The sequence below is a fragment of the Solanum pennellii genome, chromosome 10, assembly GCF_001406875.1.
Source record: "Solanum pennellii chromosome 10, SPENNV200".
NCBI lineage: Eukaryota > Viridiplantae > Streptophyta > Magnoliopsida > Solanales > Solanaceae > Solanum > Solanum pennellii.
In genome coordinates, this window is record NC_028646.1 from 6695738 (window position 1) to 6717561 (window position 21824).

The 21824-nt window shown below is 28.5% G+C and overlaps 1 protein-coding gene across 1 annotated transcript; it reads right to left on the reverse strand.

The window, feature by feature from the left end:
* Window positions 1-13212: 13212 nt before the first annotated feature.
* Window positions 13213-19934, reverse strand: LOC107032692 (homeobox-leucine zipper protein HDG8-like). Its single transcript, XM_015234263.1, has 10 exons — window positions 19822-19934; window positions 18979-19096; window positions 18184-18375; window positions 16879-17379; window positions 16565-16657; window positions 16249-16458; window positions 15774-15933; window positions 14815-15101; window positions 14153-14242; window positions 13213-13572 (listed from the first exon to the last, which is right to left on the reverse strand). Exons 1-10 carry the CDS (start codon window positions 19932-19934, stop codon window positions 13213-13215), a joined length of 2124 nt encoding a protein of 707 aa, XP_015089749.1.
* Between the last annotated feature and the right edge of the window lie 1890 nt (window positions 19935-21824).

Here is a 21824-nt window from a genome sequence, read left to right on the forward strand (position 1 = left end):
GGGGGGGGTAGCATTAGAATAGGTTGACATTTTCATTATTTTCTTTTAAAAAATTATATATAAAATGTGTTTGAAATAATTTTAAATAAAATTTTATTTATTTATGATTTTGCGGGCCCAGTGCCGCATGTCATTTTTTAATTAGCTATTTTTTCATGTCAGCGCAAGTGTATCACACACTCTTCATATTTTTTGTTGATTATCAAAAAATGCCTAATAGAAATAATTTTGAATAGGTAAAAGGGTTCAATAGGTGTTAGTCTTAGTTAGGTGTCTAAGTGAATTATGTGGTTAATTTTAAGGGGTTATCGATGACTTAAGCCAACATATAAAATTAGATTAATGGTAGGTTCGATTAACATATCATCTTTGGATTTTACTGAGGTGATTGCATCCCAACAAATATCACCATTGTTCAATTTTTCCACTAATGATGATGGAAAATAACTAAGTGAAGATCTGTCGAGGGTTGTTGTTCTATCATCTTTTTAAGAATATCTTGATCCTCATCCTTTAAGGTAAAATTTTCACTACTAACCAAAGTTTAAAATATATAAAGATTTACATCCAAATAATAAATTCACTATGTCATAATTCCTTTTACTACTTTAAGAATCCTGCATTTAAAGTCTACTCGGAAATTAACTAAGTGGTATGCGTTTGAAGTTTATATTATATTAAATCATATATATTATATCATCATCAAGCACGGACTAACATAGAAAGTATGACAAGCAAAATAAATCACGGACTACCATATAATGATTACCTGAAAGAGCAGCTTTAATGAATGGTTATGATTTGGCTTTTCGAGCTTGATTATTTGGTAGGTTTACAAGCAATTCAGGTAATGAACATTGACATGCTGTAACAAGAATTATGAGATATTATTGGAACGAAAAATTATGATTTGTTCTATAAAAAATAACTTGATGTACTTGAAGGCTTTTATGGATGGAATGGGGCGGGGGGAGATAGGTATAAGTCTATGTGAGGCAGGGCGGGTGTAGCCTTATGCGGGTGGGGCGGCGCAGGTTGAAATAGTTTTTTAAGAAATTAAGCAGGGTGGGTGAAAAATATTTTCTCTCACTTTTATAATTTGATCGTTCCATTCTATCTACTTTCGTCTCTTTAACTGTTGTTTGTTCTCGTCTTTCACTCGTTCTCTAAGTTTTTTAAAAAATGTAAGGTTTTATAATCAAATTTTCTAATGGTATTTTAATAAATGATATTAAATTGAATTATATATTCGTAAACAAATTTGAATTTAATTATGAAACAAAGCCACCTAAAGGTGTAGAAAGTAGAAACTATTGGCCTGTCTTAACATAACAAATGAGAAATAATAAAATTAGATCTTCATTGTTTAAAATATTAAATTTGTCTACTGCTTTAGAAAATTAATAAAGAAAACAAAAATAAATAAATATAAAATAAGTGGAGCGGGGTGGGGAGGGTCTTTGCGGGAAAGGCGGTGTCAGTTAAGAATTGAAAAACACATTAAGCAGGGCGGAAAAGGTTGAAATTGTGCGGTTAGGCTTCTACCCGCCCCGCACCCGACCCAACCCGCCCCATTGCCATCCTTAAGACTTTTGTGATGCAGATCGAAATACTTTATCAGTTAGAGATCAAAAAAGCAAGCTATAATTTTTAACTCAACCATGAAGGCTGAACTAATTGTTTTAGCTTCAATTAGTAAGAAAATGAATTGGTTAAGAGATTTATTGTTTCAAATACCTTATTTTGAAAAACCAATTGCTTCTATTTTAATTCATTGTAATAGAACTGCTACGATTGGTAGAGTTCAATATCATTATTACAATGGTAAATTCAGATCTATTAGGAGGAAACACAATAATGTAAGATCGTATTTGACAAATGGTACCATTAATGTTGTTATATCAAATCTTGTGATAATCTTGCAGATCCTCTTACTAAGGTCTTAACGAGAGAAAAGGCCTGGAGTACATCGAGGGAGATGGATTGAAGCCTATAAATACTTGAGTCATATATGAGGAAACCTAATCTGAGGACTAGAGATCCTATAACCTGGTTCAAAGGGAAAAACTAATCATACGATGACTTGTTGTGAAAAAATGTCCTATATTTTTATTCCTTCCCTACGATGTAAGTGCATTGTTTTCTGTAATTTTGTGAAGGTTGAATTGATAAAACTCTTAATAAATATCTATAGCTCGTATGAGTGGATTGTTAACTTTACTGGAGCACTCTCGATATATTTCACCTATGTGATGTGTGGAAGTAGGTCGATTTCTATGAGAATGTGACTTATTCTCAAAAGCACTCATGAAATCGGGATACCACATGACCATAACATGCTGACTTTTAAGATTATTTCAACACCTTGATTATTATGTGTGAGCAATGTATTTTATTTCCTTAAATAGTCATAGTTCAAATCTGAGACTACTACGACTCTAGAGTAAAAGTTACTATTTCACTAACTGAATGTTCAGTGCAGAGCACACCTTCATGGTGCATAATAATCTTCCTTCAGATGATAGAATCTCTTAATTAATATGAAAATGAGTGGAGACTATTGGTTCAACATTTTAATATTATAATATCATATTCTACCTATGAATGACCACATTAACAATTTCTATTATTCTATTGGTTGGAGCATCTACTAGATCATTGCTTGCCATGGATTAACATTTGTGACTTAGTGGATAGTTAATAGGTAATAAGAAAAGACACTATTGCATTAGCTTTTGTGATGAACGTTCAAAAGTTGGTCGTTGTGCAAATGCACGTTAGAGGCATTGATTACCCCTCTTATTATTTTATTCTTAATTCCTCTATTATCTTTGTAATCTGTGTAATTTCTAAGGTTGTTATTTTCAGTATTTACTACATTATTATCTTCCTATTAATTCCTAGGAAGACTTCTTCTACTATAAATACTGATGATATTTATTTGGTTTGGGACACATAACATAACAAGAAAAATATAGAGCGAAAGAGTTAGTAAAAAAAGAGTTCTTATTAGTTGAAGAGAGATGTTCTTTTTGTGGAGGCTTAGACTCAACTCTTGTCCGGAGTTGTTGAGTTATATATTGTGATAGACTGTAGTATCCTGGAGGGGACAAGTCAAGAAGGACTATTGCTGGTCTAGTGAAAAAATCTGCTGCAATGGACTTGAATCTCCTTAAAGCGAGATATCCGCATCTCAACCTAAAGAGATTTATTTCTTCATATTTATTTTCAACTAGTGTATTTAACCGCGCTTCGCGCGGTTATAAAAAAGATTAAAATAAAATTACATATTAATATCAATAATTATTTTAATAAAAAGAATTTTTTGTTAATCACATAATTTTATAGAAGAGAAACTATGAAAAATATTTAGATTAAATATGAAATTTGTTAAGAAATTAATATATGTGAACTTCGAAAAAATTAAATATTAAAAATAAATTTTATAGAGAAAAATGGAAGGTAATAAGAATTGGGTAATATTAGAACTACTTAAATGTAAACTTGTGATCATTTTTTTCCTTTTTATTTGAGATTTTCTTAGTATAATTTATATATATTTATGTAAACTTTAAATCTAATCGTTCTTTTATGCTTATTTGTAATTTTATAAATTATATTCTTAGTATAATTTTTCGGCAATATATAACTCGAATTGCTATTAACAGTAAGTGTTCATGACTATATAGTTAGCCAACACTATTATAAATCATTATCCACAATTACTATACTTGTCCTCGTCATGACCCAATCATCACATGTTTTAATTATTTTTATTGTACAATATTAGATTAATTTAATATTTGTATTAATAATTAATTTTTAAATAAAGAAAAGTTTAAAAATCTTAATTAGTTAAATTTCATTATTATTATTATTATTATTATTATTATTATTATTATTATTATTATTATTATTATTATTATTATTATTATTATTATTATTATTATCATACTTAGGTTTAGATATCCAATCATTTTTGGGACAACTTATATTGGAAAAAAATATAAAATTTAAAAATAACATAAAAGAGAACAAAAGAGAGAATTAACTACGAAAAAAAAGATTCAAGAAAATGACATACACAATTCCTATTTCTTTTAATTTTGTCTGGCTTAAACACAAAATATTAAAAAATATATTTCAGATTTAAAATAAATATTACATTTAACATAATAAATTCCTAAGAATAAAAAGTCACAGTAATTAAGAGGATTAACAATATGACTTTGAACTTTTGTAATATAATAAGAGTAATATTTGTACATTATTACACTAATAAAGAACATTAATTATAGAAAATAAAAAACAAAAAATTAGAGTTATTGAGACAAATATTTATTATAAGTAAATAAAAAGGTAGGAAACCAACTAAATTTTTTAAATTATAAATTAATCGTAATTTTGAAATAACTTTAGAACTTCCGAAAAATAACAAACATGAAAATATAAAGACTTATTAATAAACAACTTGAAATATTCTAAGAAAAACAACAAAAATAAAAAACTTAAGAATTGTAATTTTACATATTAATAAATAATTTATTTTTAATAAAACCATGTGTATTTTAAAAATAATAAATTAACTTTACATTCTTATGTTCTATCATTTTTGTTAATAAAAATTGTTTCACCGGATTATGAAAGTATATGCACATATCTTTTTAAGTAGCATACGATTTCTACTTCTATGTTTTAAAATATTATAAGTCACAAACACAATAAATTAATATTATCAATAAAAAAATGAGACATGAATTTACCTAAACAAATAATTATTTTTGAAGAGTGTTATCATTATATATAGTTAAATTATCTATGAATCATATAGAGGTCTAAGGAGAATAAATTAGATGTTTTTTTAAAAAAAACTCAGGATTTCTATCTTCATGAACATAAACAAATAATATTCAATGTATGATTCAACAAAGAAAGAGTTGTAATTATATTAGACATATCAAATTATTTTTCCTTGTAAACTCAAATTATGCAAGAATGTCTAACCATTTTCATTATAGATATATCTTCTATAATCGGCAAATCTGATTAAATAAGTTAAAAATTATCTACCAAAATAAGAAAAAGATAAAGAATAAGGAGAAAATTACATTTAAACACATATAATCATTTTTGACAAAACATAAATAATTCAAAAGGAAATAATATAATAGAAACATTACTTCTTAAGGACCTAAAAAAATAAAGAATAATCACTATATAGCTCAAAATCCATTAATCTCCATCTCTGAATGTTTTCATTTCATCCTATATACAAGAGTCAAGAAAAATAATAACAAATAAATTATTAGTCCTAAAATGAATCTCAAAGTTAACAAAAAAAAATATTATATCTCATAAAGAATAAGGGAAAATTACATTTTATCATAAATTCTCCTACATAATCATTTTGGACAAATAATCAATATGTATAACTCAAAATCCACTAATCTTCATCGCTTGATGTTATCATTCCATCCTATATACAAGAGTCAAGAAAAATAATAACAAATACATTATTAGTCATAAAATAAATCTCAAAGATAACAAAACAAAATAATTTATCTAGAAGAAATAAAAATATGATGACATATTAGCCTTACTTGCTAATTAAAAGTAATATATGAAATAATATTTGAAAAAATAATGCACCTCAAAGCTTACAAATATTGTACATTTCTTCCACTAATTCTCTACCCAAAGATGACTACAAAATAACACACAATTTTAGTGTGATTTTATAGTGTTAATGTAACATTTCACATTAAATAATTAGAAGTTATGAATATGAAAGGTTTAAGAGGTTATGAATATAAAAGGTTTGAGGGTTATGAAAATTATTAATACTTATTTAAGAATAGAATTTATATAATTAAAGAGGTGTAAGTTTATAAGAAAAAAATAATTGAAAAAAATAAGAAAAAATGTCAACTAAAAGAAGAAAAATAAGAAAAAATGAATGGAGGTCATAGAGAGGTGCCATATCATCTCCTCTATGATCCTCATTTATATATATATAGAGATTTTAATCTTGTATTTTTGTTATAGTGTAATTTTTCACTAACAGTAATATTGGATTTATTATCTTCACAAAGGTTAGACAACCCCAAACTCTTAGATATTGAAACTTGGCTTGTAATCTTTCCACTATTCAAACGGTTTCAGTTTTGACTTTTAATGAGGCACACAATTCAACATATAAAAAGAATTTAAAGAGTTTTACCTCAAAATTTAAAGGTGCATGTGACTCAATAAACATGAGATTAATCAATTTAACCAAAGTTTTATTTTTTCTTTCGGTTACACCATTTGAGGAAGGAAAATAAAGAGGAGTAGTTTCATGAATCATGAATTATTCCCAATGATCTAACAAAAAAATTAAACTCATTTGACTCATATTCACGACCTCTATCACTTCTAATTGTTTTCTTTCAACCTCATCGAGATATGTTTTGATATTTTCAAAAGCATCACTTTATTTTTCATCAAGTAAACATATGTATACTAGGAAAAATCATCAATGAAAGTGATAAAATATCTATTACCTCCACGAGTTAAAATTCTGCCAAGGTTACAAATATAGTATGAACTAATTTTAACAAATCAGTTTTTCTTTCAACTTGAGATGAAACATTTTAGTGATTTTTGGCGTTACTGGAGCCTCACACTTTCCAGAATTCCTTTTACCATTGAGATTAATACTAAACTACTCATGATTTCAATATGACGTTCATTAATATGACACAAACGAGCATGCCAAAAATTGATAGAAGAAAACATATAAACAGAAGCAGAAACTTCATTTATTTCAATATTCAGTGTATACATTCCATCACAAGCATATCCCTTTACCACAAAAATATCATTCTTCACAATTACATATTGATCAGATTCAGGAATCTGCTTAAATCTTGCTTATTAGGAAGAAAACTAGACATCAAATTTTTTCTCATGGAAGTTACATCTTTTAAAGTTAATACCCTTCGAGAAGTAAAAAATAATTTGACATCTCCCGTTTCAAGCACTTGAGTAGTGTAAGAATCACCAAGTATGATGGTTTTAGACTCCTCAAAATGAGTAAATTTTTTAAATCAGACTTTGTCATAACGGACATGACGATTTGCACCAGAATCAGCCCACCATCCATCAACATTCTCTACCATATTTATGTCAGTAATCACCGCCACAAAAGATTATATGGTAACGTTTGCCTGAGGGTTAGGACCACATTTTTAGAATATGCAAAATCGAGCAATATGCTCACTCTTTCCACAAACATAGCATAATCTTTTGTCTTGAACTTGTAAATTATGTGCTTGGTTATTTTCATCATATTTTTTCTTGAATATTTTTTCTTCTTAGGCTTCAAAGAAGTATTTCTGTGGAATTCAGGAGTAGCATTATTTGAAGCAATTAAATTTATCTTCCTTGTAATGTTATTCACTTATGTTTATAAAAGTGCATCTTGTCCCCTTGTCTCTTCTTCCATGTATTTTCATTATGAAGGTTTCAAGAGAGATTTTCTTTTATTTGTGGCGCATAGTTTTTTGAAATTCTTTTCAAGAAGGTGGAAGTTTATCTACTATGCCACAAACAATGAGGTTATTTCCAATTTTTACCTCCAGGACCTAAGCTCACCAACAATCGTACAAAATGTTGAGCTTGGTCTACCAGTGATTTATTGTTCACCATTTGAAAACGAAAAAATCTACTAACCGAATATTTTTTCGCTCCAGCCTCTTTGGTATCATATTCTCTGCAATGCTTTTCAAATTTTCTTTGCACTAGAGTAAGTTCTATCATAATAATCATAAAAATTATCAAATAAACAATTAAGAATAATACCAACACTTATAGGAATCACCATCATACTTTTCCACTTTCTCTAGATGAGAAATAGTTTCATCTTCACTCATAGAGGTGATATCTACTTTATTCGGATATATCTTTTTCTTTAAGGAGATTCAAGTCCACTACAACAAACGTTCTTTCACCGATCCAATAGAAGTCCTCCTTAACTTGTCCCCACCAAGATACAACAACCTAATCACAAAAGTGTAACTCAAAAACTCTAGACAAGAGTTGAGTCCAAAGCTCCACAAAAAGAACTCTTCCCTTTAACTAATAAGAAACTCTATTTTTTTTTACTAACTTTTTGCGCTCTATATATTTCGTCTGTATTAAAACAAATGAAGACCACCACTTATTATACTAAAAATAGTCTTCTAGCAATGAATAGGAAGATAATGATTTACTAAATAGTGAAGATAAATGGTCTTAGGAGTTACATAGGTTACAAGAGAAAATTAAACGAAAGGTGTCAAATAAGTCTTGGTATGATTTTTGGTGACAGATTGACCAAGAGTGTCAAATCCTCTTTAAAATGTAATTAAGTAAATTTGGGACCAAATTAACATTTTCAAAATTTTTAAATCTTTTATGAAATACAAAAAACACTTCATTTTTTCAACTTTTATAATTCTATCCAATCCATTTTTTTAAAAAAAAATGAAAATAGAATTTTCTCTTTTTCTTCTCCGAATGTTCTCTCTTTTCTTCTTCTTCCTCTTTAGAAAATCTAAAAATCCGACTATCAAAATAAATATTCTCCCCCATTATCATATCTTCCTTCTCATCTCCGGTCATGACTATCTCCTCTTTATGAACTGAAAATTGTATTCGATTTAAAATGGGTAAGTCATTTTTTTGAGAGATTTACAATTTTGGAACAACACTATGCTTTTTTCTTGGGTTAATGAAGAATAAATCATTTTTTAGATGTTATAAATAAATAATAATGTAATGGTACCTATTTTTTTTTATTGTTTTAGAAAGAAAACTAACAAACCCAAAAAGTCATAGCTTTGAGAAAATGTATATGTAAGGTTAACATTCAGTGAAAATTCATTTGTTGTTCTTTTTGTGACCATTTTGTTCATATGATTTAAGAAATATAGTTTTGTTCACTTGTCTAACAAATATGAAGTGTAGGAGATTGGAAAAATCTATTTCTCAATCACTATCTATAATTAGTGAAAGAAAAAAACAATGACTACTGCTCCGTATCACACTCAAACCCAAAAGGCAAGGAGAACAAGAAGTAGAAGGAGAAGGCAAGGAGAAATTGAAAAAGAAAGCGAAAGAGAAAGAGAAAAAAGTCGAAGTCGTCAATTGTGATGTGTAGCAACAATATCCACCATTGATTAGATTGATGGTTATGTATACCATTGTGAATTACCTTTTTTGTTGATAAGTTGTATAAAACAATTGGTGAAGTGTTTATTTTTGCTGATAATATTAATGATTTTTTTTGAAACAAATGTCAATTATGATGGAAAGAAGAAATGTGTTGTTTGTGACAACATATATAACCTATGTTGTAAAAAAAACACAGAATTATCACATGCACCCCAACAGAAAGGATATATGTGGCAACATATATAACCTATGTTGTAATAAACACCACATAATTATCTACATGTGCCCCAACAGAAAGGATATATGTGGCAACATATGTCATAGAAAGAAGATATGTGGCAACATATGTCACAGGAAGGAGATATGTGGTAACATATGTCACAGAAAGGAGATATGTGCCAACATTCATTGTTACCAATGTGGTGTCTATGGCAACATATATAACCTTTGTTGTAAAAAAAATAATAGAATTATCTGCATGTACCCCAACAGGAAGGATATATGTGGCAACAAATGTCACATTATGAACTGTCAAAAAAAAATTAAAAAAAGTAAAATAAAAATGTCTAAAACAATCGCCCTTCATTTTCCCTCTCTCCTCTCCTCTATAAATGGTTGTTTCATTTCATATTTCAAATTTAACTTATTTTTACTAATTTTCTTTTTCTTTTCTCTCTTTCCTTTCTCTCGTTATTTCTTTACAGTTCAAATTGTTGCTATGTTTTCTATAATATCAGTGGTAATATGTTGCGATTTTCTTCTCCAACAAAGCGTCGTTGCCCTCATCATTTCTAGTTTATCGTTGATATCTTCTAGGATAAAATTTAATAGTTATTGGCATTAAATCAGGACTTTTGAAGTGGTTTTTATCACTTATTTGTTTGTAGGATGGTTGGGTTGTTATTCCTTTTGAAATATTATCTGATTAAAAATAATACATATTAGGATGTAAATGTTGCCACATATGACATGTCTGTTGCAATTTTTTCAACAGAACGTGTATGTTGTTACATATGTCACTTCAAGGTTGACTTAATCGATAAATTAAGCGATTTAGGAATGAAAAAATGTCAAATTGGATCAAATTTTAATACTTTGGACCATAATTAAACAATAAAAATATGTTATTACACTTAAAACAATAATTTGGGTGTTATATAACCATCATATGAATTACTTGATCATTGTATGATGACTTAGTGATATGATAGTCTTTGTAAAAATAATTGATAAAATTGATGAAAGTTATTGTATTAGACCACATTTTTATGCTTAGACATTTTGTATGACTATATATTAGTGTTACATGTTGAATTAAGTGACAACTTCATTTAATTAACCCCAAAAGACCATTTTATGATATACATATGTTGTCACATATAACATGTCTGTTTCAATTTTTCCAACAAGACGTGCATGTGTTGCCACATATGTCACTTCAAGAATAGGTTAATCGATAAATTAAACGATTTAGGAATGAAAAATGTCAAATCGGATCAAATTTTAGTACTTTGCACCATAGTTAAGCAATAAAAATATGTTATGACACTTGGAACAACGATTTACAAGGGTGCTATATAACTATCATATGAAGTTACTTACTCATTGTATGATGAACGAGTGATATTATAATCTTTGTAAAATAATTGATATAATTGAGGAAGGTTGTTATATATATTAGACTATAATTTCGTACTTAGACATGTTGTAAGACTATATATTAGTGTTACATGTTGAATTATGTGACAATTTAATTGAATTAACCCTTATGATATACATATGTTGTCACATATGACATTTTTGTTGCAATTTTTCCAACAGAACGTGCATATGTTGTTACATATGTCATTTCAATGATGGATTAATTAATAAATTGAGCAATTTAGAATGGACAAATGTCGAATTGAACCAAATTTTAGTATTTTGAACCATCATTATGCAATAAAAATATATTATAACACTTAAAACAAGGATTTATAAGGGTGTTATATAACTACCATATGTACTTATTTGATCATTGTATGATGAACTAGTGGTATGATAGTCTTTGTAAAAATAATTGATAGAATTGATGAAGGTTGTTGTAGTAGACCATAATTTTGTACTTAGACATGTTGTAGGACTATATATATTAGTGTTACATGTTGAATTAGGTGACAATTAAATTGAATTAACCCCCAAAAGATCATTTTATGATATACACATGTTGACAAATATGATATTTCTGTTGCAATTTTCCCAACAGAACGTGCATATGGTGCCACATATGTCACTGCAAGGATGACTTAATCGATAAATTGAGCGATTTTGGAGTGGAAAAATATCAAATTGGATAAAATCTAGCTTATATATTGCAACTTGTGTAAGTTATATGTTCCAACATATGTCTATTCTGTTGCTATTGAAATAACCTTTCTGTTGCTACATATGACTATAATTTGTTTGAATAGTCAATTGTTGCAACATATAGCAATTTGTTGGAAACGCGAATGCAAATTATTGAAAAAATTCCAGGTGCCCAGATGATGATAAATGATTTCAAAGAACTATTAATTTTACATATCAAAACAATGGTGTGTGACCCTAATCATTTATGAAGTAATTTCAATTGATAGCAAATGAAATCTGATCCACTGATTAAATTAGTTAAATATGATTCAAGAAGAAAAAAAGAAGAAAGCTCAAGGACTAGCAGCCAAGACCAATATTGTACGACAAGAAGAAGAAAAAGATAAAGAGAATAGGAAGAAAGACAAGCAAGGAAACAAGAAAGAAGAAGAAGAAGAAGAAGAAGAAGAAGAATACGACGAGAGCTAAAATTAGGTTATTTATTTCCCCTTTTGGTACAATTTGCTGGTGGCTTTCCCCAATTTTAATTCCCACCAAGATTGGTTAAATTAGGTTTTAGTCAATTTATCTTTTTACCCTTCATTTAATGCAATGAACCAAAATGTCAACTTATAAACTTGAGGACAACTCCACAATCCGTAATCATTAATCACATAATTGTCACCTACACCAATACTTAAGACTTAAATCACCGTCTATTTATTTTGATATCTTACTGTCACTTTTTTTTTTAAAGTCCCAGGTTACAAAATATACTGGAGGAATAATGATGAAATTTAAGCCATTACACGTTCCGCCAAAAACCACTAAGTGGTCAATAGAAATCCCAACGTTCACCACATTGAATCACTTATAAGATTGGCAATTAAGCCAAATATGCACCTAGGCCACTATGCCTAACTTCTGGCATGAGTTAATCAAAATAAGGGAAAATCATTTTAACATAATTAAAAATATATTAAAATGCTCACACAATCTCACAGAACCAACACCAAACATAGAAAATGAGAATTGGTAAAAAAATATTAAAATGCTCACACAATCTCACAGAACCAACACCAAACATGGAAAATGAAAATTGGTAAAAAAATATTAAAATGCTCACACAATCTCACAGAACCAACACCAAACATAGAAAATGAGAATTGGTAAAAAAATATTAAAATGCTCACACAATCTCACAGAACCAACACCAAACATGGAAAATGAAAATTGGTAAAAAAATATTAAAATGCTCACACAATCTCACAGAACCAACACCAAACATAGAAAATGAAAATTGGCCTACAAGTTAGAAAGACAAAATGAGTTGGTAGAAGAGAGGGGGAGGAGGAGACAATGGTTTTCCCAACTATATTTAGGCCAGATACAAGTTAAATATTTCTAAGAATAAACTAAATATGTAGCATTTAAAATATGGTGGAAACTGGCCATGTTATTAATTTTTGACGCACCACATTTAGATAAATTTGGCCAAACAGGCTAAAAATGAATAACCAAACAAAAAAGGTCTCAAAATTTAGTCTATCAATATAAAAGATAATAGCAATAACATATCCCATCGTCAAATAAAAGGAGACACAACATCCTTCAAACATAACAAGTTGTCTAAGTTTTAAAATCCCCGATAAAATAAAATAACAACACGAAACAAATTCATCATAATTTTTAATCAGAGCAACCCAATAGTGCTTTGATTTTTAAAACCGTATAGCTCAAAAGGTTATGAATATAAGCCATTTCCTCCTCATGTTGGTCTTGGGAGATTGAATTATTAGCAAAAATCAACTTTTGAAAAGCCACTGTCAAGATTGATCCATTTTTTGCATTTTCATTATTGTTGGTGAGGCGGCCATCGGGACTTATGATGATACCTGAAGGCAAAATAAAAACTTCTTCCGCATTACCTCCACTGAGAAATGACTTGTATGCTGTTGAATCTATTAGTCCATAGATTAAAAAAGCTCCCATTTTATCGATGCCTGACTCTTGAAGAAGTACCATGTTGTTCTCCGTTGTCATATTAAGCTGCATATGCATATAAATAGTTTAAGAAAAAATAGTGTAAGCACTAAAAAAATAATTCTTGTCCTTGTTGTTGTCGTATGTATTTTAATGCTCTTTCCGTTTCAAAAAAGATAATCTAGTTTGACTTGAAACGGAGTTTAAAAAAAGAAAAAAAAGACTTTTTAATTTTGTGGTTCTAAATTAAAATTACGTCAAATGTCCTTTAATCTTATAGTATTAAACATGTTACTTGAAAAATTAAAGTTAAAATGCTACTAAAAAGATAAAAAGAAATCATTCTTTTTGAAAAAAACAAAAAAAAAATAAGGTCATTCATTCTTTTTTAAACGGGGGAGTAATAAGTTTGTCTACCACTCAAAAAGGAAATTAGACCACAAAAAATGCCTTTTGAGTAAGTAATCAAAAATAAAGTGGAAAAAAGTAAGTTCGAAATTTTGGTATTTTTACATGTGAAAACCAGATGAATCCAAATCATAAGTATTGGTTTTTTTAATTCTTCAGATAGGGTAAAATATCATTATTTGATAATATAAGAAGAAAATAGCAAATCATATACAAAGAAATAAAATATGAAAAATACCTGAATGAATGTAATACAATTTTTTGTAGAAGTTCCCGTAGACACTCGATCCATTTCAGCGGTATAATTTCCCCCAGAAAAAGCATCCCACTAGAAATAAGAAATCAAAATCAAATGATTAAAAAAAATCATGATTTGATTGTCAAATATTAATGCATGATCAGAGTATAAAAGACCATATTATAATAAAATAAAATTAACTATGCATAGTTAATTCTAACAACATAATCTGAGAGCCTAATATTGATAGATAAGTAGAATTTATGACTTCATCTTTTGATGGTTTTAAAAAAAAATATTAACACTAGACCTATTGTACTTTTAATATTATGAGTTACGATTCTCATATTTATTGAAAATTTTTGTGAATTTCACATGAAAATCAACACAAGGATTGAAAAAAGTTGATATACAAGGGTACTTTGAAGGGTTATTTGATTAAAAATTAAGTTATATAGGTTGTTCGATTGATTGCATTAAAAATAAATATATACAGTACAAAGATACATATAATAAGATCTTTGTTTAACGACAATATTTCGCTATGATATCTAACTTTCTTTGGAGTTGATGTCAATATCATATTATATTAATATGTTCTTTATAACAACCAAAAATATAAATGAACAAACTACAATATTATAAATAGGTTTGACACATACCTGATATCTTGTGTTGATATCGTTGAGAAGATCAAAAATAGTTTCAAATGAAAGAGGAACCCACAGGGATGTAGCAGCAGTAGCAATGAAGCCTTTCGATTGGGTAGTTTCTTTATTTTTTCTTATCGAAACTCTATCTTCGTTATTCAAAAGTAATGAAGTTGAAAAATCTAATTTATCTGTCATGTTTAGGATTTCACAAAACCTCTTCACCATTCTTTGAGATATGCTCATCACATTTTTCAAGCCTTCTGAAATATCATTAAAAAAGTAAAAATTAATATTGACTTATCAAATTAGGGTGTGTTTGGTGTGACAAGGCAATTTTTTAGAAAATAATTTGTTTTGAAGAAACATATTAAAAAATTTAATGAAAATTGATCCTTGATAATAATATTAGCAAATCAAATAGTGTTTTGATGATATGTTCAGGTGTTAAAAAAAAATGTGAAAAGTGATCATTTTTCCTGCTTCTTTGTTGGAAATATTTTTATAGAAAATAATTTATTTTTTATCAGAAACTATCCAAACACATGCCTAAAGAAAAACAAAACTTTACGGATATATTTTGAGTTAAAATTGTGATAATTGCAAAGAAAAATGTCTTTTACCCGAAGATAAAAGAGGTGATCAATTTTCAGACCTTTTAGACAGAAAATATTTTCTCTAGTTAAACATCGAAAAATAACTTTTTCTTTAAAAAAAAAAAATCATACCAAGCACACTTTTAAAGCAAAAAAAAAAAAAGAACTTTTGAAAGGAAGGAGACGTTTCAAATAAACAAAAAAGAATAATAATTAAAAAGCATGGATTCAAACCACATCAAGATTTTCATTTTTCTAATCAAAGCTGCCTTGAGATGATTCATTTTACATTGACTCTTATCTTATTTTATAGATTATTTTTGAAAAGTCATAAATAGTAAAGAATGAGATATAAAACAGAACCTCCTTTGAAACGTGTTGTAGACATTTCATTATTATATCTCTCAGACATCCTTTCAAGTGTAGCAATCCATCTTTCAGCTCCATATATATGACGTCGACATAACAAGTGTCTAAAGAGATGATTCACCTCATGACATTTTTCATCTATTTGAACATGTTCAATCCATGCAACCTACAAGACAAAAACTAATCAAGAAAGCATAATAATAACTTGATCATTGGATATACATAAAAATAAGGTGGTTATCATCATACGTGTAAACTTCTACCTATGTAATAAACTTCTTGGAAAATAAGCTAAATGTAAATAGTGATATTTATCATAGGTTTGAGTTATGGAAACAACCTCTTATAAAAATGCAAGATAAATATGTGTGCCCTTGTGGTCCGACCCTTTCATAGAACCCCCGCATAGTATGTTTTTAGTGCACCAACTACCTTTTTATATAAATAGTGATATGTTGAGAGAGAGAATCGTAATTCTTACCACACTTCTGCCATCGCCTATTTCTTGAATTAAACAACCAGAAGGAAACTTCCAAGCATAAGAAGGTGCACAAGTTTGAATCTCTTTGAATAAATCATAAGAAACATCCACCATTATCCATGTTGTTGGTTGAAGTTGTTTACAACAACGTATGAAGACAAAATCTCTAGCTTCAACTAGAGGAGATAGAATGTGCATCTTTTCATACATCTATTTTCAAGAATCAGAAAAAAAAATTAGATCATTTTTGTGAAACAATTTTAATATCTATTTAATTTGTAGGAATTTTTTTTTTTAAGTAAAATTAATATTTTACCAATTGTATAGAGACTTCTGTATTCCCAGAATCAAAAACATCAACAATCTTAGCTTTTGTGACTATAGTAGGAAACATGTTCATCCATTTGATCTGCATGTACAGAATCACGATTGATGATTATAAAAAAATATTAATTACGCCTAAAAAAATTTCAAAAAGCTATCCAAAAGTTGATAGCACACAAACTATATTCACTCTATAAATACATGAGAGATACTTATATATAGTCGATTAGCCTAATCCCAAAGAAAACAATATAACTTAGCTTGTAAATTGAATTGTTATAACATAAAAACTTTTAAGTGACTTACCGGATCACGAAAATTGTTGATCAAATCAATTCCAGTCATTGGCACAACTCCAAAATACCTTGATGATTCAATTCGAGCAGTTGATGATTTATAAGGTCGATTTGAATTTGAAAATGTTGTATCATAACCCTCACGATGAATAGTCCACCCTTCTTCGACTGATGATTTTATCCAAAGTGGTTTATCCACATGCACAAGTCCAAGCAATTCATTGATAGCAGGAACAACTATCTCAAAAATAATTGATTTCTCCCCATTACTATCATCATGATGAAACCCATAATTTTCTTGTTCTAATTTTGATATTATTGGGATATTGTTCATCCGTGCTCGAGCATTGTAAATGTCATTATTATTTCCCGAAGAAGTATATCCAATGGAAGAGCCACATATAGTTTGCTTCAACAAAGATTCATCAGCCAGAGATTCAAGAGTAGAATTTGAATCCATCACAAAAGACTTCCCATCATAACTTGAGATGATATTTGATATTCTTTTACGCTGCAAAATAAAAATAATAATTGCTAAGTTAAGTTACATACTATATTTATGTTAAACATGATTTTGAGAATGTAAAAATATAATGTATAAATATATGTTGCATCAATTTTCTTCATTCTTCAATTATTCCAACAACTTCTTCTACTATTAGAGTCAATCGACTTTTAAAAGAAAATATAAATTCACACTTTTAATAGGTATCAGAGCAAGGTCTCACAACTTATTTCCTAACAATAAGTAAAAATCTCTATGATGTGAGAGTGTTGATAGTCGTCATGCTTGAAGACAATCCTATTCCTCTTACAAAGGAAGATGAAAAGATAGTATATGATTGTCAAAAATCAACTGAGCTAGTAAGTTAAGAAAAATATATTTATGATTATTCAAACAAACTTCAAGACAGAGAAATTAGTGTCGGAATAACGAAGACAAGTTAGAAAATGAGAATGATAAAATGGTCAATGTATGGTTTATGAAAATCAGCGAATCTAGTGAGCTAAGATCTAAAACTTGTAACAATTAAGTTTAATTAAAAGAATTATTAGATCATGATATATTTGACCTAAATCGAGTCTTAAATGATTTTAAAGCTATTCAAAGAGAAATGAAGAGTAGGAAATATAATTATTAACTATAAGGAACAAAGTAGACCTTATTTTGACCCATGTATCTGAGATACATGTATCTAGATGCACCGATACATGTATCTGAAATTTATCTAAGTAATGTATAGACAATTCTTTTTGAGCGAAAACAATTAATTAAAAAAGAAAAATAATTAAAGAGATTGAATTAAAGGCTTACCTCCTCTCTCAACTTTTGAATGTTTATCTTCATTTTTTCTACATTTCTTGCTCTCTCTTCTTCTCCAATGGACGGACCATCACTTTGTGAGCACATGTTATTTTTAATTGCCTCTTTCATTGCAATAATCTCTAAACGCAATGTTTCATTTTCGTTTCGAAGAGTCTTGTTGTCTGATCTCTCATCTTTTGTCTGAGGAAATATAATTAATTTAAGATGTTAAGTATAGTCGTAAATAAAAAAAATTATAGTTTGTTCCGTAATTACTCAAATAACAAGAAAATAAGATAAGATTTTATTTTTTTTTTGTTATCGTAAGAAAATTGGGTTATGGTCCATTTTAAGTTTTGGAACTTTTTAGAGAATTCATCTATTTTAAATAATTTAACATGATTCTAATTCAACAAGAAGAAAATAAATAATTGATTTAAGAAGCTATATTGAAATTGAAACGTAAAATAGTCAATAATAGAAATAATTGTATACAGGGGGAAATTAAAAAGATGAGGAAGTAATTAAATGTACTGATTAATATTATAGAAAGAATTTATTCTATTTAATTACACATCCCAAAAATTTAACCAAGTTTAAAAAATATATTTTGGGGCCCAACCCTAGAGATTCACTGGCCTTGACTTCGATCTGACCCTACTTTTAACAAGTCCTTTTTTGTCCTCTAGATTTTTGCATGATATAATGGAAAAAGATGTATTAGTTCATCATTGTGTGCAAATAACAATAATAATCCATCAATTAAGTATAATTAACTTAATAGTAAAAGGACTAATCAATTACCTTTGATTGAGTCCTTTTATTTTGAAACCAACCCTTGACCTGATCAGGGTCAAGCCCTACTTCGAAAGCCAATTGATTTCGTTGGTCCTCGTCTGGAAATCGACATATCTCGTAAAATCTACATTTCAAAATTCACAAAAAGATTTATTGTTATTGACCATTAAAAATATGGTGAATCGATACGTATATCTCTATCATTAACTAGGCTCTGAAGTTCGAATTGCTGGAATGAAAGTCGTCCTTGGTAGATATTATTTTACCACCAAAACGGGACTTAATTCCCAATGTGAATTTAGTCATAAAGATGGTATTAGATACTCATCTTGGAACTAAATATTGATCATTAATCATTTATCTTTAATCAGAGGCCTCATGTTTGTGTTTTGAGACTTTGAGTTGTCATCTTTGATCTGAAGCATTTTATTGATGTAAATCTGAATTAGTTGAATCCTAAATAGAAGTTTCCAATGCAGATTAGTTGGGCCAAATTAGTGGATCCCTAAATTAAGACTTTTCAATGAAAGTTGAATTAGTCGAGCCCCAAAAATGTATCAAATAACACGAAAAAGTGAATGAGTTTTTTGGTTAAAAAACCAAAAAGGAATTAAAAGTAAAGAAAAGCACCGCCTTATGCTAAATGTAATAATAAATTATAAAGAACAACTCAATGCACCTATAAAAGATTTATATACGCGGTAGATCAATCATATCGTTAATGATTTTTGATTTTTCACTCACATTTCTTAGGAAAATAACACCATATCTAGACAAACAAAATCAAAAAATAATAATTCAACATACATGGAGGTTCAATTTTTTTTTTGTGAATAAAATTAATCTTACGCTTCAAGTCTCTGAGTAGCCTCCACAGAGTGCCTCTGACCCTGTCCTTTCCTTTTTGATGCATTTCGGCGTGTTGACGATTCTCCAACATGTTTTTCCCCCGAATCTGCCATTTTTATTGCTAATTTTCTGTTCAATAATACAAAATAACAAAAAAAGACACACAAAAAACAAAGTCTTAATATCTTTGGTTTATTCTTTACCCAATCAATTTATGTATGAAGAAACTAGAATAGAACAAAGAGAAAATAGATATATAAGAGAGATTTTTACACACCTTTCGATCGAAAGAAACATGTCATAAGTTGATAGTAAGTGATCTATTTATATAGTCGAAAATTAACTAACTTGCCATGTTAAAGACACAGAGAATCTAGTATTGCAATATAGTAAGAGGGGGTATAATAGAGAATATAGAATGTGAACACAAAATAATATTTACGATCTATTCCATTTTCCTTAAAAAAAAATAAAAATTGGTATGTAATTAGTATTATGGTATGCTATTTAAATATTATCCATAAATGGACAAATAATTATAACCTCCCTCAAGGAACAAAGATTTACACTCCAAATTAAGTAAAGCTAAGGCATTTAGATTTTTTTTTGGTAACTGAAAAGTCACATTCTCTCACCTCTATTTCTAGTCAAAATTAAAAGCAAATGACTTGCAACTGGATCCGCACAAATCATAGTCAATACTCAATAAAAATAAATCAAAGATATAAAGCCAACCTAAACTAAAGTATTATGGATTAAATTTTAGTCTAAAGTCCTAAAAATGGAAAAAAGGAGAGTAATAATGATCATACAAGCCTAATAATTCATCCTACATCCGTCCTAATGATCATGAAACTCATTTTATATAGAAACTAACTAACCTAATTAAAAAAGGGAAGACCATAACCTACATTAAAGCTAAACCACACTCAAATCTATAATCATGAGCTTTTCCATTCTGAAGAGCCTTGAAATGTTTCCATGCTATAGAAATTAGAATATATATGTCAACACGGGACTAACGATATCCATGACATTGTTATTTATTTTTTTTTTAAAAAGGGATAATAAATTGACCCTCAAAATTCCGTCAATGAAATGGAAAACTAACTTCATCATTATGTTCCCCTCAACGCGAATATCACATGCCTCAAAGTTAGACGAAGAAGAAAATCAATTTAGACATAAAATGGTCCAACATTAAACTTTAAGGAAAAAATAAGGATGAATTACCTATATACACATCTTTATTTTCCATAATTTCTATTATTTCCTATCATTTAAAAATATTTCTAATTCCCTCTTTTTCCTTCCAAATTCATTGTTCCAGATACATAAAGTTATACACGTTTTTCTTTCTATTTTTACTCCTTATTTCACTCCCTCAACCTCTTCCTATTTTTACTCACTCTATCTCTTCCTATTTTCACTCCCTCAATCTTTACTTCCTTCATTTTTTAATTTTCAGATTTAATTCTCTCTATTTTTAGTAATATCTCTCCACATTTATTTTCAAAACAGGTCAAGTTTTCGCTTTATAATTTTTTTCAAGAATTACAGGATTTTCCTCCATTTTCACCTTCACAATATGCATAAGGGAAAGGTAAAAGATATGATGTATTCATATTTTTCCTGCAAAAAAATCAGTTTGCTGATGAAACTACATTATGAAATGAAAAGAAGTAGTCTCTACCAAATGTATCATTTGTTCATGTATCAAGTGTTGCTATGTATCTTCTACGGTTATTCAAATTTAGAAAAATATATTTTCGTACACAATATTAAATTATATTCGTGATACATTTGTGAGCGAAGGAATCGAGAAAGGACACATGCTCGAGCTTTAAATCTATTGTTTTACAAATTTTCAAAATCCCTCATTTTTGCGCATTAAATTAATGTATCAGCGCATCAGATTAATGTATCCCACACATCAAATTAATGTATCATGTATAAAATGTAATGTATCTTACTTAACGATTAATGTATCAGCGCTTATTTTA